Here is a 26,069-nt window from a genome sequence, read left to right on the forward strand (position 1 = left end):
CCAGATTTGTGCAGTGTACGACTGATTGTTGTCCTATGGACAGACTCTCCCACCTCAGCTGTAGTTCTCTGCAGTTCATCCAGAGTGATCATGGGCCTCTTGGCTGCATCTCTGATCAGTCTTCTCCTTGTCTGAGCTGAAAGTTTAGAGGGACGGCCAGGTCTTGGTAGATTTGCAGTGGTCTGATACTCCTTCCATTTCAAAATGATCGCTTGCACAGTGCTCCTTGGGATGTTTAAAGCTTGGGAAATCTTTTTGTATCCAAATCCGGCTTTAAACTTCTCCACAACAGTATTACGGACCTGCCTGGTGTGTTCCTTGGTCTTCATGATACTCTCTGCGCTTTCAACAGAACCCTGAGACTATTACAGAGCAGGTGCATTTATACAGAGACTTGATTACACACAGGTGGATTCTATTTATCACCATCAGTCAATTAGGACAACATTGGATCATTCAGAGATCCTCGCTGAACTTCTGGAGTGAGTTTGCTGCACTGAAAGTAAAGGGGCCGGATAATTTTGCACGCACCACTTTTCAGTTTTTTATTTGCTAAAAAAGTTTAAAATATCCAATAGATTTCGTTTCACTTCACAATTGTGTCCCACTTGTTGGTGATTCTTCACAAAAAATTAAAATTTTATATCTTTATGTTTGAAGCCTGAAATGTGGCAAAAGGTTGAAAAGTTCAAGGGGGCCGAATACTTTCGCAAGGCACTGTACATTTGGCTCAAAGCTATAATACTAAAAGTGGTATTGCACTTACTATATTTATGTGCTTAGTTATTGATATAGTCCCAATCTCTATAAGAGCTCACTGTTCAGGTAAGTCCAACCCATATCTGCGTAATGCCCATGTACAGGTGCATCTCAAAAAAAACTTGAATATTATCAAAAAGTGAAACTCCTATATTATATAGATTCAGTACACATAGAGTGATATATTTCAAGCATTTCTTTCTTTTAATTTTGATGATTATGGCTTACAGCTAGTGAAAACCCCAAATTCAGTAGCTCAGAAAATCTGAATATTACATACGACCAATAAAAAAAGGGTTTTTAAAACAGAAATGTTGGCTTACTGAAAAGTGTGTCCATGCACTGTATAGTATGCACTCAATACTTGGTGCTCCTTTTGCATGAATTACTACATCAATGTGGCGTGGCATGGAAGCGATCAGCCTGTGGCAGAGCTGGGGTTGGATGCTGCCAATATAATAAATTCAGTGCCTTGAAAAAGTATTCACACCCCTTGAAACTTTCCATATTTTGTCATGTTACAACCAAAATCGTAAATATATTTTAGTGTGATTTTGTGTGATAGACCAACACAAAGTGGCACATAATTGTGAAGTGGAAGGAAAATGATAAATGGTTTTCCAAATGTTTTACAAATTAATACCTGAAAAGTGTGACATGCATTGTATCCAGCCCCCTGTACTCTGATACCTGTAACTAAAGTCTAGTGGAACCAGTTGCCTTCAGATGTCACCTAATTAGTAAATAGAGTCCACCTGTGTGTAAGTTATTCTTGGTATAAATAAAGTTGTCCTATGAAGCCCTCAGAGGTTTGTTAGAGAACCTTAGTAAACAAACAGTATCACAAAGGCCAAGGAACACACCAGACAGATCAGGAATAAAGTTGGAGAGAAGTATAAAGCAGGGTTAGGTTATAAAAAAAAATCCCAAGTTTTGAATATCGCAAAGGAGCACTGTTCAATCCATCATCCAAAAATGAAAATCGTATGGTACAACTGCAAACCTAGACATGGCTGTCCACCTAAACTGACAGGCCAAACAAGGAGAGCATTAATCAGAGAAGCAGCCAAGAGGCCCATGGTAACTCTAGAGGAGCTGCAGAGATCCACAGCTCAGTTGGGAGAATCTGTCCACAGGACAACTATTAGTTGTGCACTCCACAAATCTGGCCTTTATGGAAGAGTGGCAAGAAGAAAGCCATAGTTGAGAGAAATCCATAAGAAGTCCCATTTGCAGTTTGCGAGAAGCCATGTGGAGGACACAGCAAACACATGAAAGAAGGTGCTCTGAACACCAAAATTGAACTTTTTGGCCTAAAAGCAGAACGCTATGTGTGGTGGAAAACTAACACTGCACATCACCTTGAACACACCATCTGGGAAATATAGTGGGAGCATCGTGTTGTGGTGATGCTTTTCTTCAGCAGTGACAGGGAAGCTGGTCAGAGCGGATGGGACGATAGATGGAGCCAAATACAGGGCAATCCTAGAAGAATACCTGTTAGAGTCTGCAAAATACTTGAGACTGGGGCGGAGGTTCAACGACCCTAAACATACAGCCAGAGCTACAATGAAATGGTTTAGATAAAAGCATATTCATGTGTTAGAATGGCCCAGTCAAAGTCCAGACCTAAATCCAATTGAGAATCGGTGGAAAGACTTGAAAATTGCTGTTCAGATGCTCTCCATCCAATCTGACAGAGCTTGAGCTATTTTGCAAGAAGAATGGGCAAACATTTCATTCTCTAGATGTACAAAGCTGGTAGAGATATCCCCAAAAAGACTTGCAGCTGCAATTGCAACGAAAGGTGGTTCTACCAAGTATTGACTCGGGGGCTGAATACAAATGCGCCCCATACTTTACAGATATTCATTTGTAAAACATTTTGAAAACCATTTATCATTTTCTTTCCACTTCACAATTATCTGCCACTTTGCGTTAGTCTATCACATAAAATCCCAATAAAATAATTTTTTTTTTGGTTGTACCATGACAAAATGTGGAACATTTCAGGTGATATGAATACTTTTTCAAGGCACTGTATTGGGTGCCAAAATCCAGTATTCCCAAAAATCCACACCTAAAATCCAGCGGCCCACCTGTAACCCTGTTAAAGTATCCAGTGAAACCAGAAGTGTAGGAAAGAGAGACCTTGACCACCCTCAGAAGAGGAAATTGACACGTTCTTCCAAGGGTGTCAATCTACCTACTGTAGATTCATCTACCCTGCACAAGCTAAACTCCCCCATCATCTGTGAGGAAGTGACTGCAGTCATTAAGTCCCTACCCATGCACAAATCACCGGGGGCAGACAGCTTCTCGGCCGAATATTATAAGGCATTTACCGCATTACTAGCTCCAAAACTGGTAGAGATCTTTAACTCGGCAACTGCCAGGGGCTCCTTCCCAAAAGAAATGTTGCAGGCTATTATAGTTACAATCCCAAAACCAGGTAAAGACAATACACATCCCCAGAATTTTAGGCCAATTTCACTATTGAATTTGGATCTAAAAATATACGCTAAGGTGCTCGCTAATAGATTAATGGAAGTCACCCCCTCCCTCATAGGATTGGACCAAGTGGGCTTTGTAAAAGGCAGACAGGCATCGGATGGGACTAGAAGGATGCTTAATCTTTTACGGTGCACTGAACTTAATAAACTCCCTAGCTCTTTCTTAACATTGGATGCAGAGAAAGCTTTTGATAGGGTGCACTGGACTTACCTCTCCAAGACCCTGTGCAAATTTGGACTAACAGGCCAAATACATACGGCTATAATGTCCCTTTACTCCCAACCCTCAGCCCGAGTCTACACCTCCAGTTTACTCTCTGACCCCTTCCAACTCACGAATGGCACGCGTCAAGGCTGCCCTCTATCCCCAATAATTTCACTTGTCATAGAAAGCATCAGAACCTCTGAATTAATTCATGGTATCAAGACAGGATCAGAGACCCATAAAATAGGACTATTTGCTGACGATGTAATCCTAACTGTCACCAACCCAGAATCCTCAATCACATCCATATAAAAATTATTACATAACTTTGGGAAAGTGTCTTTCTACAAAGTCAACACCAGTAAATGCTACGCACTAGCACTTAACATACCATCCAATATCCAAAACAAAATTAAACACATATTCCCATGTAACTGGAATCCCCCCCTCCATCACCTATCTTGGGGTGCAGCTGTCCCCCTCCTCTCATAACACTTATGTCCACAACTACCCTCTTCTATTGAATAGACTTGAAGAGGAAAGGAACCACATAGCCAAAGTGCAACTATCGTGAGTGGGGAGGATAGCTGCATACCAAATGCAGATACTACCTAAACCACTGTACCATTTTAGGACATTGCCTATACCCGTACCCCAATTTTTTTTTCAATCAACTAGCTAAAATGCTGAACGCTTTTATCTGGGCGGGAAGAAAGCCTAGAATAGCCTTAGCACAACTATACAAACCCAAGCACTTAGGTGGAATGGGTCTCCCTAACGTACAGATATACTACCGAGCAGCAGTACTGGACCAAATGAAGTACTGGTTCTCGTGCCAATCCAATAATCGATGGTCAGACTTGGAGTGCGCGGTCACCCCCGGACACCACCTTCCGACTCTAGCTATGGCAGCCAGTATTCATCACAACCCAGAAATCCCACCATATCCTACGGTGCAAGCCACAATTACTGCATGGTCAGACCTAACACACCAGAAATTTACAGACACACCTACGTGCACTTTACAAATCCCCCTAGCGACCTATCAATACCTAATACCTAACATATCGACCCAAACCTGGAAACAAAGAGGTACTCACTTCCTTAAACCCCTACTGGAGGAGCAAGAGCTGACACCTACAAACTGTTTCAGATAAAACACTATACCTTGGCCAACACACTTAGACCAGTGGAGGATCCTCAAGCACTGTGGTACTTCTTTCTCAATAAACACCCTCAAAATAAGAAAGGGATCTCCTTATTCTATAAACTTACTAACCCTCTCTACATGAATTCCAAACTATCTAGCATGATAAAGTGGGAGCAGGAATTAAAAAGAGAATACCCACTCAGTCAGTGGCACCTAACAGTAAAATATAACAGTAAATCCTCAGCTTGCATAGACCACTGGGATAATGCCCAAAAAATCCTGCACAAGTGGTACCTCACACCTCTACACCTTTATAAAATGAATCCAAACATTAGCCCACTCTATTGGAGGAACTGCCAAAGCAATGGTGGCTTACGCCACACCTTGTGGAGCTGCGGGATAATAGAACCATACTGGAAAGAAGTATCACGTATGCCACATTTACCCTCGATCCAGCATTCGCACTGCTCCGTATTGGTATCGAATAGTTCCCCCCTGCATTGGGGAAAATGGTAGTACATATCTTATTTGCTGCCTGCATCTCTCTGGCGAAAGAATGGAGCTCACCAGCGCCTCCTGTCATAGAAATAGTAATATCCAGAGTTAACAACCAATTCCTCATGGAAAAACTTCTCGCACATAAAGAAAGAGCCCCAGTTTTCCACAAATATTGGGAAAAATTGAGAACTTCAAAATATGCCTCTCCACACTTGTGATCTTTAATTTCCTGATTTATGACTGATTGTTGAAATCTATTACTAACTGCCATATATACCCATATGTCCATTCGGTGCAGTGAATAACAACAATCATAGGGGTGGTTGCACCAGTACGGTAACTCCCAGAATGTATAATGGCTACAATCACTTCTATACTAACTCGTGTATTACCAAGCATTGAACACATATCATTGTTTATAGTATTAGTTTACAAATCGCGTATTGGTTACGTATGGAATGTGCCTAACGTATTATCTCCCGAGACCCTCAATAAGGTCTAAGGGGAGCTACTTTAAAACGACGTCTGACCTGAGCCTGCTCAGTGTGTACCCAAAAGGGGTGACAGGCCTTAACTCCTGAGAGGCCAATTCCTTTTATACTTTAAGTAGCTCACGTATGAGCCTTGTTTCCAAGCTTGCCACTCCAATGTTTGTTAATCAAGATATGTGCCTAACTGATAAATGTATTGTCGTCTTTATCACAACTGAAAAACTCAATAAAAATCTATGGTTAAAAAAAAAGGCCTACTAAATAAAATTATTAGTTTATTCTCCCCCCTTTATAAGAGAAAATGGCACATAATTAAAGGATCGTTGTTATTGCCAATATATTTTCTAGGCATACAGTACATCAGCAATGATGCAGCATTTTCCTTAAATATTTTAATCATGTTTTATTTATGCTTCAAGTAATGCTTAATGGTGTATTTTATTCATAAATGTACTTCCTGCCTTTAGGGTATGGCATTCATTATTTTCCCCTCAGTGGCTTCTCTGAAATGTTCATCTGTAAGTTTTTGGATTTCTACACAGTGCCTGGACAAGCTACACATCTAGCTCTTCATTAGTCACAATTTTTATCATTTTTGCACTGTACACTACCATACAAAATTGTGATCTTAGGTGAAAAGTAAGGCACCATACATTTTTATTACAGTATACAGTGCATGTACAAAGTTAGGAGTGTGGGGCTTGGTGATCCCACTAGAGAAAAAAAAGCCAGAGTCGTCACCTGTAAACTTTGTGCAGTCAATTGAGTTGATTTACTAAATGAGTTAAAAATCTTAATCCAAAAAATTGTAGTTGTTTTTACTTTGAATACCCAATTGTTTTTTTTGGAAATGAATAGGAATTGGCTTTTTGCATGAGCAGCTGGTGTGACTAGACCCTTAATGTGTAGGCATGGAAGATATGATTTTTACTGTTTGTAATACTGAGAGTGGCCTGGGGTTTTGGAAGCTTAATGCCGCGTACACGCAACCAGATTTTCCGGAAGAAAAGGTCAGACGGAATTGTTCCGTCGGATATTACAATCGTGTGTGGGCTTCATCAAACTTTTTTCTTCAAAAATTCTGACGAACCTAGAAATAGAACATGTTTCATATCTGTCCGACGGAATCAATTTCTATCGGGAAAACCTTTCGTCTGTATGCTGATCCGATGGACCAAATACAACGCAAGGGCAGCTATTGGCTACTGGCTATTGAACTTCCTTTTCTAGTCCCGTTGTATGTCATCACGTTCAAAATGAACAGACTTTGGTCCGTTCGTGTGTGTGCAAGTCCGTTCGGTCGGAAGTCCGTCGAACTCTGTCGAGAAGACCGTCTGACCTTTTCTGCCAGAAAGTCTGGTCGTTTGTACGCGGCATGGGGCTATCAATCCGCTGGAGATCCCTCCCGTTACATTTTTTACCTCTTTGTGTCAGGAAAACCAGAAGTGACTCATGCTGATAGTAGAGGAATAAGGAAGAAGACAGGACACCATGCTCTGGATTCAGGAACACATTATACAGTAGCATACCTCCCAACTGTCTGAGATGGGAATTAGGGACACCTATGCAGCCATAGGACACACCCGCTGCCACGCCCCCCTTAAAGGAGAACTGTACAAAAAAAATTGGTTAAACCCACAAGTGCTTTTTTTCTTACAACTACTATTCCTTTAAATTGGCCGTTGGAATTTACAAATGCATACATTTAGAAATTGGATGACAGGTTTAACCATACCTCCCAACATTTTGAGATGGGAATGAGGGACACCTACTAGCCAACGTATGTAGCCATAGGACACGCCTCCTGCCACACCCCCTTAAAGGAGAATTAACCCAAAAAAAAGGCTGATTAAATCCACAAGGGCTTTTTTTTTTTTTCCAATATTGTTCCTTTATATTGGCTTTTAGAATTTGGATGAAAGGTTTAGCACTGGGAAACAGTTTCTGAAACATAAAAGGTGCATTTTATATACAACTTTATAGATCAGACCAAAATGAGGAACAAATGAGGAGGAATGAGGAACGGAAACATTGCTCCAAATCAGTGACAGTCCCTCAAAATCAGGGACAGTTGGGAGCTATGCAGTAGAGGGATATGCTTTGTTCATATTTTATGTCAGAGGTTTACAACCACTTTAGCGGATAGGGGCAGTAAAACATGGTTCATCTGAATGTTTTTACTGCTCTCCAACTGCAAGTGAAAACAAGCCATACCATTCACATCTTTAAGTTTGGGTCCAGAAAATCAGAAATGCCTAATTTTTATACACACTGCAGTCTAATGCACAGATGTGAACAGGCTCCTTGAATTTAGTGTATTTTTATGATATTTGTCTTTCTTGCCAAATTTAGCTGATACGTCTTGTTCCTTAGATCAGTCAGTTTTCTTTATATCAGTCGATTGATCTGATTCAGCTCCAGACTTTATGCTGTTCTGTGCTTCTATATTTCTTGTTACAAACATACATTTTTTTGACCAGAACAAAACGTAAAACTGCACAGCAAATACATAGATAATACAATGCCACGAAAGACAAATTTCGAGAGCAGAGGTGCAACTAGAACCTTCAGGGCCTATAGGGAAAGAAAACCAGGGGATGGCCAGTAGGTCACTGGCATGTATGGGCTGGGAAGTCTTTGTATGAGAGCAAACACAGCATCCTTCAAATAGCTGAATCGCCTCAATAAGGTGTGATCCTGGTAATCAGCCAAACATACAAAAGGTGAAAAGAGAGCCTCACCTGCAGTAATTACTAGGGACCATGCAGCTTATAGATAAGGGAACTTTATTGCACAAAAAATATCAAATGGTAATATAAAACACCAGATCAAAATCCCATCACCAACACCTCAGTAAAAAATGTATTAAAATGGACAACGTTGTCTGATCAAGATGCAGCTGCGTCATAAAAATCCACACATATACATATGTCATTGTCAACATAACATCCCTGGGGTAATAAAGCACCTGAAACCTAGGGTGAAGTGAAATCACTGTTGAAACACCATAGATAAGGAATATTCCCACAGTGTATGGGATGGTTGAACAAAAATGGGGGCTCTGCGAGTGCAGCAAGGGGGGCGAGAGCAAGTTTTTTTTTTTTTTTTTTTTTTTTTTTATGACCACCATGGATAGCAACTCCAGGCACTAACGTGCCATAGGTAGTGCAAGTATGTATCCCAAGCCCAAAGTTTTCCACAGGAGGGCGAAGCTGGGAAGTAGTGATGCAGTAAGATCATATATAATTAAAACTGTAACTGTGGTTAGGATATCAGTCCAGGGTATAGCATGGGATATTGTTCTCAGTATGACCAGTGTTCACTGCAGTACAAAAAGACATAGCATAGGAGTATAGTGCATGGACCAACAGGTCCGCTCACCCAGCCTGGAAGCAGTGTGGACTTGCGTGGATACTGGCTGTAGCTTTCCCGCCTACACATCAGTTTGATGTGATCCGGTCCCAAAGCGATCTCAGCGTCCCTTTAGTTAAAATGAATGCTGTGGTACTCACAGATTCCCGTGAGCATGTGCGGCCTAGCAAGCCGACATTGATGGTGACATCAGTGTGCCATTCACGTGGTGTCGTGACAACAGACTAGTTTTGCCCAATCAGCTTGAGCTTCTTCTGAGATTGGGGGGTGGCGGGGGGCACGAGTGGTGGCCTTTTTATTCATGCTTTCCAGAAAGCATGGAAGGAAGTGCAGTTATTTTCGCCACTAGAGGCCACCTTAACCATCAACACCACATACAATTCATCTGCAGCTCGACCGATCGGGGCTCTTACCACTGATCTCTGGGCCCCATCGTGGGACCCTTTATTACAGTCCCACAGTGGACAGCCTTCATGCAGTCTTGGGTTCCCTCCATGGTGACGGAACGTCAGAGCCCAGTTGCAAGTGCGACCTTTGCGACCCTGGTAGTTCCCGCCACAGTTGTCAGTATTTTGTTTTATTTTTTTTTATTTTTTTTTACAATGCTATTTTTTATTATTTTTTACATATATTTTAGACCCAAATTGGGGGGCTTTGGTGAAATATCAGGGGTCTAAACAGACCCCTGTTGTCTCACTTTTGAGAGAACTGACTGAGGACACGTTCATTAGACTCTTTCTCTGCAGCCTCAGCTGCACAGAATGAATAAACAAGAATGCATAAAATAAAAAATCAAGTCAGTGATCGGTACCCGTTACTGACTCTCATTCATTAGGACAAGGAAGGGGCCAGTAAATAACACATTTTCCATCTCCTTCCCTGCTCTCCATCCTGACAGATCCCCCGCAGCAGCCAGCAGGAGGGGGAAACCTGTCAGCGCTGGGGGGGGGGGGGGTGGCAGGGAAGCACACAGGGGACTGGAGAAGCAAGTGAGGCAGCAGGAGTGGCATGTGGAGGATCTGATGCCCTGCATTTCCCTCCTGCAGCCGCTGAATGTCTGCGGGAGGGAGAGGAGAAGCGGGCATTCAGCCGCTACATGGAGGGATTGGTTCCCCTACATGCTGCCACACCCACTGCCCTCCTATTCAGGCATACAGGAGGGCTGCATGAGCCCCCTGGAGCATGGGGCTGGGTCACGCCTGTATGTACACCCCTGCTCAAGGGGACTGAATTGGAAAGGCAAAGTAACAAGCTCTGATGATAAGGACATGTGATGGTTTATGCTTGCACCTTTGCATTGTACACATCAGTAACTTTACATATCTACAGGAATAAATTCCTGACATGTCAATATACAGAAATTAGCGTATCATTTAAAAAAACAAAAATAAAAAATGTAAATTTGACCTATAAAAAGCATTCCCTGAGCTTTAAAGCCCAATGTTAGTTTTCACATGCAGTGGGGCTATACCCATGTTGCATGAGTCAACTGCTCGCTTTGTCTAGGGGTGAGGGAAATGCTTTGCCACCCTTTTTTAGAAAGAACAAATCCATCAAGCTCCCAATAAAAAGACGGTATGAAGAACACACACACACGTATCACAGTAGTATCCTCTGCCTCCCTTCACATCACTTTACATAACACCCCCACAGTAGTATCCTGTCCCCCCCCTCTGCCCCTTTTGCATCATCCCTCCCACAGTAGTGTCCTTTGCCCCTCCCTCCCCCATTGCAGTGTCCTTTGCCCTCCTTCACATCACTACCCACAGTAGTGTCCTCTGTCCCCCTTCACATAATCCCCTCACAGTAGTGTCTCTGGATCTCCCCCCTCTGTGCTCCTGCTCATCACCCCCCTCCTCATACATTCGTGTCCTATACCCCCCACATAGCAGCTTCCTCTACCCTTCCTAACATCACCCCCTCGCTGTAGTGTTCTCTGCCTCCCCATAGCAGTGTCCTCTGCCCCCCTCCACATCACCACCTCATTGTAGTATTGTATACCCACCCCCCCCCCCCATAGCAGTGTCGTCCTGCCCCCTTCATATCATCCCCCTCCAAAGCGGTGTCCATGGCCCCCCTCCACATCACTTCACCCCCTCTCACTGTAGTGTTCTTTGCCCCCCCCCCACAGTGTCCTGTGCACCCTGAGAGCAGAGAGCAGGAGGTAGCACTGTACTGAATGGAGCGGAGGAGCAGGAGCTGCCATAGTTATCTTTTCACATTAACAAGCTGATAATTGGTTTCTAGTACTGCCCAGTGCCTTAGCAACCAGTCACCTGCTGCTTAACTCGAAAAGGTTAACAGAAGCAGCTCCCACCCTCCATGAAGTATTTTTCTGCCCTCGCTTTCCGTCCTGCAGTGAAGATGAGAGTAGCAGGGGCTGGGGGGGGGTGGGGGGGGGGGGGGGGGGAAGACCGGCAAAGCAGGGCCATCGGCTGCTTGCGACGGATACATTGCGATTGACTGCTTGCCATCCCCTGCTGTAGACTATAGACTATGAGATGTGTAGTGTGCATAGAGTGGTGTACATGACCACAAGTAATATGCGTTGCTCGTTCCAAACAGAAGTGAGAGCAAAAAGGAAAAGTTTGAGAGCTCAAGGAAGATGTTACAGGGAGGCAGAAAAACACTAAACAATTTATAAAAAAATAGATCACAGGCCCATGAAATAGTGGATGTGTAAGGATATCATTTAGCAGAATTTTAAAGTCCAACTCTAGGCTTAGTGACTTTTTACTTATTTATTTATTTTTTCTTAAAGAATATGTAAACCCAACACTTAATATTCCTGATATGTGCCTGCTGTATCATGTATTTGTATGAACAAGTATCCTGTTCTTTGTATTGATTCCTTTGTGTGAAATCCCTGGTGTTTCTGACAGTCCTACTGCTTTCCTATTTCAAACTCAGGCATGAGCATGTGCTCCGTTTCTTAGCTATTCTGTGAACTCAGCCTGCTCTCCTCCAGCGATCAGACTTGATCTGACGCAAACCACACCCGCACACTTCTCCCCCTACACACACACACACACACACACACACACACACACATCCATTCACTCTAAAGATCAGTGTCCAGCTGTTTCTCCTCCCCTAGCTCTTTGAGCTCCTTTATGCAGCTGAGAACAGATGGAATGTGATCACAAAAGAATGTTTTCCCTTTCGTTTTTTATTTTAAACTCAATAGGTTGTTTTATAAGGTGTGGTTTTACATATAGCTTAACTATAATATTTTCTATGATGTCCTATGAATATTTTATTTCTTTATCTAATCATAAGTTACACTTGGCTGCTGCCGCGAAGTACAGCAGGAGCTACACTGGAAAGGTGTCTATTGCAAACAATAATTCTGGTGTTGTGCGTACACCCCCCTTCATCAGCTGTACAATTTACAAAGAACAGCTTAAACATTTAACAGAAGTCACAGAAAATATTATAGCTAAATAAATAAAAAAAACGAAAACAAACCACCGTGGATTGTGTCATCTCTAGGCCACCAACTTAGTAAAGAAGTAGGTGCTAACCCTCGATGATACCTAAACAAGATGGAGCTAGTCTTCTGGGCAGAGAGGTTGATGAAGGTATTTTCAGGGAATATTATGGTCCCTAATTACACTTACAGAGCACTTGGAATGAATGCACTTTATATTAAACAAATGAAGTTCACTTTAAAGCTGAACTACGAAGAAAGGAAAAATCCTCACATATAGTGGGACTTGCCCCTGCACTGCAAGAGTTAAATGATAGTTTGGTCTAGGGTGTTACACTTACCCGATCCACCACTCCCGCAGACTCCCTACGTGCTGCTAGACTGGTCCTCGCAGCCTCTTCTCACCTACACTCTGATGGTCAGAAGTCCTTACAGAGCCCATAGTCCTGCATTGGACAAGAGTACACAGAGGAACAGTCTGCTGTTGGAGTGTAGAGATGAAGTGTAGAGCACCAGCTCCTGGAGAGCAAACTCTAAGTAAAACTGCTTTTTGTTGCCCCTAGACTTAAGCCCCATACACACTATCAGATTTTCTGCTGATTTTGTCCTTCAGATTTACCAAAACCATATAATATGAGGTCAAACCTTAGGACAGGGATATGCAATTAGCGGACCTCCAGCTGTTGCAAAACCACAAGTCCCATCATGCCTCTGCCTCTGGGTGTCATGCTTGTGGCTGTCGGAGTCTTGCTATGCCTCATGGGACTTGTAGTTCTGCAACAGCTGGAGGTCCACTAATATCCCTGCCTTAGGAGTTTCAATTTGTATGCAATCAGGCAGGCCTTTGCACTACATGGTTTTGGTAAATCTGAAGACAAAAATCAGCAGAAAATCTGATAGTGTGTATGGGGCTTTAAACAAGCATGTATCCTTTGCAACATGGAAGCAGTCCCACTGCAGGGAGCATCTTTCTTTTCCCTGGAGGTGACATTTAAGAAACCCTCTTTCATCTGGTTAGAATCCGAGAGTATTTCAGATTTGCTTATGAGTTGAAGTAGACCTATAGGCAAAACTTTATTTTCATTTTGTATAGAGTAAGGGTGGAAGTATTTTTCTTTGGTCATTTTTGTCCCATTGGGGAGATTTACCTTCACCTCCTAGCCAAACTGGATGTAATAGGAAATCCCTGCACATTAAATGGGCTGTAAAGGTTTGTGTTTTTTCACCTTAATGCATCCTATACATTAAGGTGAAAAAACACCTGTCAGTCACCGGCCCTCCAGCCCCCCTGTTTTACTTACCTGAGCCCTGGAACTTGACCCAGCGGGATGCTCTGTCTCTCTGCCCGGGGTTCTCGGCTCTTGATTGGATAGATTGATAGCAGCACAGCCATTGGCTCCCACTGCTGTTAATTTAAATCCAAAGACATGGGTGTCGGTGGGCGGGGCTGAGTCCAGCATTCGGCCTCTATGGACGCGGAAGCACGCCTGCAAGGTAATCCCCTGGGAGCGAGCTTCTCCTAGGGGCTATCTGATGCGTAGAGGAGCCGCGAGAGCTGCCGGGGGACCCCTGAAGAGCAGGTTTGGGGCCACTCTGTGCAAAGCGAGCTGCACAGTGGAGGTAAGTATGATATGTTTGTTTGAAGAAAAAAAATGACCCTTACAATCTCACTTTATAGGAATTCCTTGGGCCCCCCCAGGTCACCATAACTATTGTCCCCATTGGGAGATTTCCCCTCTGACTTTTTTGGGGAAAACCTAAAATTTGGGATTTCCTTTTTTTCCCTTTCAACAATAATTGTAAACAGGACAAATTGAGAGGGTGAATCTCCCCCTACGAGGGCACAGACCGCAATAAAAACCTGACAGCTGTTCTATTTCCTCTCAGCTCTAGCCAAAACTAAAAAAAAAAGGACAATCTTAATATGCTTAAATGCTCTACAAATACTCGTGTACAGTAACCACCTGCCATCAAGTCTTTGTGATTTTGCTTTGAAGTTATTATTTTTCATGTTAGAGATATTACATTTTAAATGTTTTTTGTCTTTTGCTTTACTCCAGAGACCATGACCTGTCATACCTCTCATTGAGAGCCTGCATCGGTCTGTGGACATCCTTTCTCTGCATCGTTCTGGTTGCCACAGATGCCAGCTCATTGGTCTGCTACATCACACGTTTCACAGAGGAAGCCTTTGCCTCGTTGATCTGCATCATTTTTATTTATGAAGCCATAGAAAAGCTCATTCACTTGGGGGAAACATATCCTGTTCACATGCACAGCCAGCTGGACAAGCTAACCCTATATTAGTAGGTGGTTCACCTTTTCACAGTATGCAATGTGTTGTTCATGTGTGTGTGCCATAATTGATGTTACACTAGCAGTTTAAACACCTGTGTACCCCGTGATGTAATGTTAAAGGGGAAATAAGTCTTTTCATTAATTTTGTGCTTTACCACTCCAATACATTAGTTAAAATTGCACTGTTTGTTTTCTTGTACTTTATAGACTGTTGATTGGGATGCACTAATGCTTTAAATGTGGGCATTACTCAGATAATTAAAGTAGGTCCCAAGCTCTTTTAGCCATACTTCTCCTGGGGATCACGAGTGCACTTAGCTCTTCACTCCTGATTCAGCCGACCGTGCGCTAAAGCCCGCTGCCGACTATGACGCAGAGCCAGTCCAGGCTCGGCAGGGATACCCGACAGTAATGTCAGGATCCACCCAGATGCCTGATCAGCTGCTGGCTCAGCCTCTTAGCACACTGCTGAGAGCCTGAGCCAGCCAGGGCAGGGCTTGTCTGTTCAATGACAATTGGGTTTTGAAAATCTTTGGTTGTTGGGCAAGCCATGGACTGGTGTTAAAGCATCAGTGGAGACACTTTTTTCCTATATTGACTCTTACAAGAATGAATTTCCCGTCCTAGGGGTAGATTTCCTCTCGCTTCCTGTTGTCTCCCTCCCTTTGTAAGTTGGAGTCGTTTGTAAGGCGGGTGTTTGTAATTAGGGGACTGCCTGTATTGCTGTTATCATTATTATTATTAATCCTTCAGTCTAACGAATTTGGCTCTATCATATATGGTGCATATCCCATAATTAAAAAATATTAAAAATAACAAAAAATAATACCTTCTTAATTATTAAAATGTATTGTTTTGAAAGTTAAAATTTATATTTTTTATCCCAATTTATTATAAACGACCCCTACTGCTACGTGTATCTAGATCGTATATACTACATATTCCCACTAGTTCAAGGGGCAATATATTTCTCCTAATGTTATTTCTTCTAACTGATTACAGGGGGCAATCTATTTATTTCCTCCTAATTTTTGATTGCATGGTTGCAGTTAGTACAACTTTACCTCATTCACTATTAAGTGAAAATTCACTTAGCACAACCTCAACTCATTCACTAAACTATCTTCAATCTAATCAATTTACAATCACAAATCCTGTTTTATTTTATTTTTTATTTTTCTTGCACATGACTGGGTATTTTTTGCAATGTGAATTTTACTTTTTTTCAACTCGTTTTCTAAGATAAGTTAAAATTCACTTTTGAAAGTAAACTATATGTACTCCTTTAGTAAACAAACCACAATGCCTTCTTTTCATAAGGCAATTTTTGTCATGGGTACACAAGATTTGTGGAAAGACCACACAAGCTGGAGTAGGTTTGTTTCATTTTTTTTTCAACAATCCTATGTAAGAATGCTGATGCACAATAAAAATGCTACCTTTTTAACTATATAAACAATGCACTTTTTATCTGGTATAACATGTGCCTGGAAAAATGTCACTTAAAAGAATGTGGTCATAGAAAGTCTTCTTTAAAAGTTGGTAGTAGGAGGAGGGGGGCTGCTTGTTCACAAAATACCCTGTTAATAATCCCCAAAAAATTTTTCTGAATAGCAGTGGTTTTATTGTATGGGCAAGCATTGACCTGATGTAACTTTTTAAGTATGGGCATTGGTGATATGCATCCTTATTTGTTTTTTCCAGTTGTAAATGTGCAGCTCCAGAAGTACCATCCAACAAGACATTGCTGTTCTGGAGTGCAAACAACATAAGTTATACTGAAAGTGACTGGGCCAACCTCACCGTTAGTGTAAGTACATAGTAGTGGTGGTCATACAGAGTGTCTGTTTCCATAAGTTTTGCATATACAATAGATTCTCAGTATTTGGTACGGTAGTTATTTTTTAGTTTGAGCGGACCAATTTATTTAAATTTTTAGTAAAGAGAATCAATCATTACCCTTACTAAAGTGATATATCTTTATTTTTTTAGGAATGCCAACGGATGCATGGAGAGTTTGTAGGCCCAGCCTGTGGACACCATGGGCCATATACTCCAGATGTTCTCTTCTGGTCCTCCATTCTGTTTTTTACTACATTTGCTTTATCCAGTACACTGAAGACTTTTAAAACAAGTCGGTACTTTCCAACCAAGGCAAGTAACTTAAAGCAGAGGGCCACCCTAAAAGAAAAATGTTGTTTTTTTTTTGTTTTTGTTTTTTTGTTTTTTTTCTTACCTGAAACTGCTGTTGCTAGGCAGTCTTCCTAATCTGCCTCTTCCTATTCCACGGCGCTTCCTCCTCTTCGGCGAGCGGCCCCATTGCCTTCTTGGATGCGCGTGTCCCATAAACAACGGGGCCATTCACAAAGCGCCCTGCGACTCACGCATGCGCAGTAGGAAACGGGCAGTAAAGCTGCAAGGCTTCACTGCCTGTTTCCCTTCGTTAAGATGGAGGCGCCGCGGAGCCGACCTCACGGGTTAAGTGTCCTTGTTAAGTCAGTAGCTACAGTTTTTGTAGCTGCTGACTTTAAAAAAAATAAATCAGCTGGCCCACCACTGTAAAAAAGCCGTTCGTTGGTCATATTTTATTTTCTCCTTTACCCCCCATTCACAGTGGTGCGACTTGGAATTCGACTTGCGACACACAGTATTGCCATTCCCATCGCACATGTTCCTGGAAATGGGCTCATCGGTAGTGGGTGTTGCAGCAACTACCAGCTGGAAACTGCACTCATCCCAGATCAATGCACATATTTGCTAGCACACCAAGGATCGTCAAATGTCGCCCAAAGCTTTTATTGCAGAAAGATCGCATCACAAAGCACCAAGTGCAATGTTTTGGAGCCGCTCTTGACCCCTTTATCAGATGTGATTATTATTACATGCCTGATGAAGGGATCCTGTGTGGCTCTGAAACCTTGCACTTGGTCCTTTGTGATGCAATCTTTCTGCAATAAAAGCTTTGGGTGACATTTGACGATCCTTGGTTTGTTAGCGAATATGTGCATCAATCTGTGATGAGTCCAGTTTCCAGCTGGTAGTTGCTGCAACACCCACTACTGACAAGCCCATTTCCAGGAATGTGTGCGATGGGAATGACAATACCATGTGTCGCAAGTCAAATTCCAAGTCACACCAGTGTTAACTGCGGCTAAAGGACAAAATAAAATATGCTGGTGAATATGTGCATTGATCGCGTGGGCCGATCGTTGGCTCTCTTGTAAAAGAAATCCTAGCGGCTAGCTAGCCGCTGGATTGCCTTTACAAGCAGCGGGAGAGGATGCCCCCTCCTGCCACCTTCTGCGGCTTTACCAGGATCTCCAGTTCCATGGGGAATTAGTTCCGCCGGCTGATTACAGAGCCGAACAAAGACAAGATCGGCTTTGTTCAGCTCTATGAAATAACCTGTAAGCAATGACCTGATATCACTTTCAGTTTACCTGGATGAAAACTGCACCATTTTCAAAAATGAAAAGCATTTGATCACACCGATCTTGGTGTGATCAAATGCTTTTAAGTGCAGAGGAGGGATACCAGATCTCTCCATAAATAGTACCTGTCACATGCCTATGTGGATGTTTACATTCCTTGTGACAGCAATAAAAGTGATTAAAAAAAAAAGCCTCTGTCCCCTAGTGCTCGTGTGCAAAGGCGACCACGTGCGTTGGTCCCACACATATGCAAACTACGATTGTCCCACACATGAGGTATTGCTGCAAACATCAGATCATTGGCAGTAATTCTAGCACCAGACCTCCAGTGTAAATCTGAAGTGGTAACCTGTAAAGGCTTTTAAAGCGTCGCTGATGCATAGTAACATGCATGTCGTTTGTCACTGCTGCATGGGCGTGCAAGATTTTAAAGCATGACATGTTTGGTATCTATTTACTCGGCCTAACATCTTTTATTTTTTGGGGGGTTCTAATACATTTTCTATCAAAAAATACTGATTGCTGCATATAAACAAAGAGTGCCACAAAAGGCCTGAGGGTCAATTGGTTAAGAGTAGTGGTGCACCGAATGGGTTTTTTGGTGCCAAAACTGATACCGAAAATGAAAAATACACTAGGCCGAAAACCGATACCGAAACAGCACCAATACCGAAACATATTTAAAAATATATATTTTTATACAGGAGGTGGTCAGAGACTGGGGACATGGTACAAGAGATGGTCAGAGACAGGGGACACGGTACAGGAGATGATCAGAGACTGGGGACACGGTACAGGAGATGGTCAGAGACTGGGGACACGGTACAGGAGATGGTCAGAGACTGGGGACACGGTACAGGAGATGGTCAGAGACTGGGGACGTGGTACAGGAGATGGTCAGAGACAGGGGACGCGGTACAGGAGATGGTCAGAGACAGAGGACACGGTACAGGAGATGGTCAGAGACAGAGGACACGGTACAGGAGATGGTCAGAGACAGAGGACACGGTACAGGAGATGGTCAGAGACAGGGGACGTGGTACAGGAGATGGCCAGAGACTGGGGACGTGGTACAGGAGATGGCCAGAGACTGGGGACGTGGTACAGGAGATGGCCAGAGACTGGGGACGTGGTACAGGAGATGGCCAGAGACTGGGGACGTGGTACAGGAGATGGCCAGAGACTGGGGACGTGGTACAGGAGATGGCCAGAGACTGGGGACGTGGTACAGGAGATGGCCAGAGACTGGGGACGTGGTACAGGAGATGGCCAGAGACTGGGGACGTGGTACAGGAGATGGCCAGAGACTGGGGACGTGGTACAGGAGATGGCCAGAGACTGGGGACGTGGTACAGGAGATGGCCAGAGACAGAGGACACGGTACAGGCCAGTGTCCCCCGTTGCAGGCCAGTGTCCCCCGTTGCAGGCCAGTGTCCCCCGTTGCAGGCCAGTGTGCCCCGTTGCAGGCCAGTGTGCCCCATTGCAGCCAGTGTGTCCCATTTTGCAGCCAGTTTGTGCAGGGAGGAGAGCCGCCTCCGCCGCCTGTTTGATCACAGCGCCGGGAACATCACAGCTTACATTTCAATAGCTGTGTGTTCCCGGCTGCGCGCCGTCACACACAGCCCCTCCCCCTTGTCAGGGCACTTTGATAGACAGATCATCCGTCCAATCCTGCGGATGATCTGTCTATCTAATTGCCCGGACAAGGGGGGGAACACACAGCTATTGAAATGAAAGCTGTGATGTTCCCGGTGTTGTGCCATATAGTGTCCGGCCATCATATAGCGTCCGACGGGGCGGACGAAGCTTCGGAAAATCTCCGAAGTTGAACGGCGACTGCACCGTGAGTGGAGGTGGTGGCCCCACCATCCAAGCGGACATAGGGTTGTGAATATTAGAGGGCCCCTCGCGGGCGAGCTTTGCTCGCCGCGCTTCGGGCTCAGCCTCGCTGCGCTCGGCTCTTTTATATTCCTACTCTATGTCCACTTGAATAGTGGGGATGGAACCTGGACTCACGGCGCAGGCGCCGTTCATCCTCGGCAATTTTCGGAATCTGTGTAGCTGTGTACTGCGCATGCGCAGTACACAGCGGACACTATCAGATGGGGGACCTTATATGACAAGACACCGGTGCTGTGATCAAACAGGCGGCGGAGGCGGCTCTCCTGCGCTATACACCCCCCCATGATGGGCGGCACCAGGGGCGGGGGGCGGAGCCCCGTCCCCCATCCAGGCCACGCCCCATTTTCGGCTCCATTATCGGCTGTTTTTCTCTTTCGGCAAATTGCCGAAAAGGGAAATTTCGGTGCATCCATAGTTAATAGCAGTACTAATTTTGCAAGTTAAAGATGATTCACTTAAAATTATGACCTGATTAGGTTTTGTGGTGCAACTGTGGGCTTGGGGGTACAGGCACTGACAATCACATTTGTTTTACACAGCTTAATTGGCAGCTGTTACATCACCAGTATTTGTATTGCTGTTTATGCGCTTATATAGTTTGGGTAGTTGAATGCCTGTCTGGAACTCATGGTAAAACCAGGGATATTAGGCTATGTTAAGATTGTTTATGTTCTCACAGTGTACCCTTGATTGGCACACAATTTTTCTATTGTCTTTGGATATTTGGATTTTATTAATGGTATTGTTTAGTACAGGGATATGCAATTAGCGGACCTCCAGCTGTTGCAAAACTACAAGTCCAATCATGCCTCTGGGTGTCATGCTTGTGGCTGTCAGTCTTGCTATGCCTCATGGGATTTGTAGTTCTGCAACAACTGGAGGTCTGCTAATTGCATATCCCTGGTTTAGTACAACTGTTGCTTTGCCTTTTCCAGCTTAAAGTCGTTTTTTTTTTTTTTAGACCCATCACAGTAATCACTGAACTTTAGTAAATTTGCTCAGTACAGGTGAATTTGCCCATGTAGTAACTATGTTGCATGCTCTGTTTATGCTCTATCCATACAAGCTCATAAATCACATGCACAATATCTTTTATTTCAAATAAAGCAGTGTTATGTTCCACTCTTTTTTATTGTTTTTTTTTTTTTTTCATCTAGGTCCGCTCGATGGTCAGTGATTTTGCTGTATTTCTCACTATTTTGACAATGGTAATCCTTGACTATCTAATTGGCGTGCCCTCACCAAAACTTCAAGTCCCAAATGAATTTAAGGTAATAAACATTTTTTTTTACGATAGGCTTCCATCTTATTTCCATTTGTTTATATGTCCTACACACTAGATCACTCTTTACCCCCAAAAGTAGGGCTTGGTTTACTATTTAATGTGCACTTTGCGTTGCTCCAGAACTTGGTAAATTAGGTATTTATTTGGCAAAGAATACCCAATCACGTGCAAGGAAAAAAAAACGCATTTTTGCTTGCATATGATTGGATGATGGAAGTCAACAGAGCTTCTGCTCATTTACTAAGCTCTGGGGTAACTGTTCTTGCAGTTTGCAACTGCACTTTGCAAAGTGCACAGTCTATTTGCCTTTAGTAAATCCATCCCATATTATCTACATTGGCAGGTGGGCCACCCTTATAGACGATCTATATTCATACATGCAATACAATAGTGAGCAATTGAAAGTCTCATATATTCTCTTATACATACCGTATATACTCGAGTATAGGCCGACCCGAATATAAGCCGAGGCCCCCAATTTACCCCCAAAAAAACTGGCAAACTTATTGACTCGTGTATAAGCCGAGGGTGAGACATGCCTGTCCATCCCTGTGTGTGTGTCCGTCCATCCCTGTGTGTCCGTCCATCCCTGTGTGTCCGTCCATCCCTGTGTGTCCGTCCATCCATCCCTGTGTGTGTGTGTGTCCATCCATCCATCCATCCCTGTGTGTGTGTGTCTCCATCCATCCATCCATCCATCCCTGTGTGTGTGTGTCTCCATCCATCCATCCCTGTGTGTGTGTGTCTCCATCCATCCGTGTGTGTGTGTGTGTGTGTGTGTGTGTGTGTCCAGCCTACCTGTGTCCCGAGCCTTTGTCCCGAGCCTCCGTCCCGTGCCTTGCCTCCTTGCCTCCGTCCCGTGCCGTGCCTTGCCGCCGTGCCTTGCCTCCGTCCCGTGTCGTGCCTTGCCTTGCCTCCGTCCCGTCCCGTGCCGTGCCTTGCCTTGCCTCCGTCCCGTGCCCTCTTCGTCGGCGCCTCGGCGGCCATTGTAAAATTCAAAAGCCTCCGCCTTCGCCTGTGATAGGCGGAACACTGAATTTCCCAGCAGCCTGTGTTCCGCCTATCACGGACATCGTATCATCCTCGTCCGTAGTACGAGGATGATACGATGTCCGTGATAGGCGGAACACAGGCTGCTGGGAAATTCAGTGTTCCGCCTATCACAGGCGAAGGCGGAGCCGGAGGCGCGGCTTTTGAATGATAGAATGGCCGCTGTCTGTCTGCTCGACACGCTGATCGAGCGGGCAGACAGCGATGACTCGAGTATAAGCCGAGGGGGGCACTTTCAGCCTCAAAAAAGAGGCTGAAAATCTCGGCTTATACTCGAGTATATACGGTAAATGCTTCTCCTTTCAGTATAACTGAAGGTCTAGGTACCATGTGTTGCCTATAAAAGAGAGGACCAAAGTTCAGGTTGTTTGATCCTTCCTTGAGCAGTGATCATGAGAAAACAGGCCTAGGCTTTGAGTAGTGTTTTCTCCAGGAAAACGAAGAATTTTAGCCACTCCACTTACCGTATATACTCGAGTATAAGCCGACCCAAATATAAGCCGAGACACCTAATTTTACCACAAAAAACTAGGAAAACTTTTTGACTTAAGTATAAGCCTAGGGTGGGAAATGCAGCAGCTACTGGTAAACAATGCCCGTCTGCAGCCTCACTGTGCCCATCTGCAGTCATGCAACTGCAGTCTTAACTGTTCGGCAGCCGTCCACTGTAACAAAGCCCAGCCTCCTCCTCGTCTGTGATAGACGGAACACTGATTCAGTTTCCCAGCTTTGTTACAGTGGACGGCCGCTGAACAGTTAAGACTGCATGACACAACAGGAGATCCTCACTCGAGTATAAGCCGAGGGGGGGCTTTTTCAGCATAAAAAAATGTGCTGAAAAAGTCAGCTTATACACACATATATACGATATCTTATTTTATCTCTAGTAAAGCTTGGCTCACAGCTATGCATTTTTTAGTGCTTTTTGCAGAAGCGCACTACAGTCTATTTAACATGGTTTCCTATGGGACACGTTCACATCTACGATTTTTTTTTCAGCCGCTGCACTTTTGGAAAGGGTGCATTTTTGGTTCAATAGACTTTAATAGAGACATTGCATAAAAGCTTTTGATGTGTCTTGCATTTTCTGCCCAACAAAAAATTGGCCAAAAAAAAGCATAGAAAATGCAAAATGCGTGTGTAAAAAAGCAAAATGCACTGCAGAAACAGATCAAGAGCAACCTGCATAGGTGTGAACCAGGCTTAGGGAGTTATTTTCTTCCCTCGTAGCCAATGAAGTGTACTGTTCAGTGATTTGTAGATATCAATTCATCAGCTTCTATCTAAGGCCCCTTTCACACATGCGGACATTATGTCCGTATTTCAGCCATCCGTTTGCAGATGAAATACGGACATACATGCACCCCTATGGGATAGTGGGTGTCTGCGGATGAACATCCGCAGACACCCACTATCGTCCGCCTCCACTACTGTCCGATTCTGCAGACGGAGGAAAATCCTATTTTTCTATCCGTCTGCAGAGCGGATCGGATGAACACGGACAGACGGTCCATGTTCATCCGATCCCCCATAGAGGAGAGCGTAGAGCGATCCCCGCCGAGCAAGCGGATCATTACTGATCCGTCCCGTGTGAAAGGGTCTTAAGGGCAAACGAGGGGTGGGGGGGTGGGGAAACCTTTGTGAAATCTATCTCTGTACACACCCATTTGAAGATAGACTGGTTAGGGTAGTGTCTACCTTTTGATACCCATTTAGTTCTGTGAGTATCTGTGATGTTACCTCCCCTTATAATCACATTGTGATAATACTGTAGGACAATTAATTTCACAATTCACTCAAGTGTTCCATGCTTTCATGCTAGAAAATGTGCAGTTGGAGCCTCTAAGTCGCATTCATAGGTGAAAAGAGTGTATTTTAAACCATTTAACAGTTTTACAAAGTTATAAATGCTTACTTTTCTTCAATTAAAGCCAACCAGAGATGACAGAGGATGGATTGTGAACCCCATTGGGACAAATCCTTGGTGGACCGTTTTCCCTACAGTCATCCCGGCCCTCCTTTGCACCATTCTCGTATTTATGGACCAGCAGATTACAGCTGTGATTATCAACAGAAAGGAGCACAAACTTACGGTAAAACTTCTATATAGAGACATGGTAAAAAGTAGCACTTTTACTATTTACCACTATTTTAAATGTGGGTTTCACCTACAAAAATAAGCACAATACCTCTACTGAAGTATTGACAAATGTTTTATTTTTGTAGGTAAATAATATTGTTTGTCTACATCGTTTAACTTTCTCTTTATTTATATTGACTAAATCAGAGATGCTTAAAAGAGCAGTATGGTTTTCTTTTTTTTCCCCCCCGAATCATACTTACCGAGGCGGACGCAACATCTGTCCCCTGGTGCCTCTACACTGAAAACCGAGCGATCAAACATGGCCAATAACTTGGTTTTAGGAGCTCTGTGAGCAGAGAGCTGTAGACTCTCACGGCTCTCTGCTCTGCTCCCTCCTTGCTCATTGGAGCGCTGAGCTGGAGAGGGGGCGGAGCGCCTGTCTCAGCCTCTCAGCGGCTCACTGAGACGGTATCATTCCAGGCACCTGGCGGACCCAGACTCCCATTGTTTGGATGATACGGTGTTTGGACTGATTCCAATGATGTCAGCAGAAAGCGGACTACAGTCCACGCTCTGCTGAAAACGGGTCACAGGAGTGCAAAACTAATTGCACTCCTGTGATCCATAGGAGAAGCCCAGCCAAACGAGCCTATGCTGGACTTCTCCTTTTTAAAGGTGTTAACATTGGTACACTTTTACAGGAACTTCATATTTATTGCTGTTTGTTAGACAACCTCTTTCGTTAGTAGTTAAAGGATAAGTTCACTTTTTTTTAAATATATATATTTTGTTGGGAAAAAAATGTGCATGTATTTTTTATTTTATTTTTTTCCTAGGAGCCTTCAGAGCATTGCACCCGTGATCAGCACATTGCGAGTGCAATGTCAGGTGCCTGCAGAATGTCAGTACAGCTATCTGTCCATATCTCCTGTATGGGCAAATGGCTACTGAAGTCCAGGTAGAATCAGTGGGCTGTGAGAGCACTCACCAGTGCCCTCGCAGTTCGTTGAGAACTACAAGTTGGCTGTGGGGAGATGATCTCTGCCGTCCTCCCAATGGGGTATAGTATTGATGTGGAGGGGGGAGGGGGTTGTGCTTTATTAACAAGTTACAAGTTAGTAACATGTTACTAAAGGTGAACTTATCCTTTTAAGGCTGTGAATAAAGTTCAGGAGGGTTGAATTTTCGGTGTGAAGCTGACATAAATAATACAGGGCCTTTACTTCAAATTAGGAAAGTTCAAAACAAACTTTAGACCCAAAAGCGTAGTTGATGCTTAAAACAAACTTCCAGGAAAGATGGTGAGCCAGGCAACAGTAAAGTTTGGTTCACATATATCCAAATTGGATGCATTTTGAACCGCATCCAATTTGCATAACATGTGAACCAGACCGGCTTTTAATGGAGACGGTTCACATATATGTGGAACGGTTGCGGTGGGAATTTTAAAAGGGTCCTGTTTGTTTTTCAGTCCGGTTTCAGGTGCAATTTTAGTGTCAAATTCGCACCTGAACCACTGAATGGAAAAGACACCGGACTCTGCACCAAAAATGGACCTGCATATATGTGAACCCAGCCTTATGGGCCGTACACACGATCTGA

At 43.8% G+C, this 26,069-nt stretch overlaps 1 protein-coding gene across 2 annotated transcripts in view; it reads left to right on the forward strand.

The window, feature by feature from the left end:
- The window catches only part of SLC4A8 (solute carrier family 4 member 8), a 317,175-nt gene that overhangs the window by 235,511 nt on the left and 55,595 nt on the right, over positions 1-26,069 (forward strand). For both annotated transcript variants that reach the window (XM_077483707.1, XM_077483708.1), the window contains exons 14-18: positions 14,479-14,724; positions 16,421-16,526; positions 16,709-16,870; positions 21,207-21,320; positions 24,316-24,477. In XM_077483707.1, coding sequence (XP_077339833.1) covers positions 14,479-14,724; positions 16,421-16,526; positions 16,709-16,870; positions 21,207-21,320; positions 24,316-24,477 — 790 coding nt within the window. The remainder of the gene's footprint in view (positions 1-14,478; positions 14,725-16,420; positions 16,527-16,708; positions 16,871-21,206; positions 21,321-24,315; positions 24,478-26,069) is intronic.

Source organism: Lithobates pipiens, unplaced genomic scaffold (assembly GCF_037356315.1).
Source record: "Lithobates pipiens isolate NorthernLeopardFrog02 unplaced genomic scaffold, aLitPip1_a1.2 Scaffold_16, whole genome shotgun sequence".
Taxonomy (NCBI): Eukaryota; Metazoa; Chordata; class Amphibia; order Anura; family Ranidae; genus Lithobates; species Lithobates pipiens.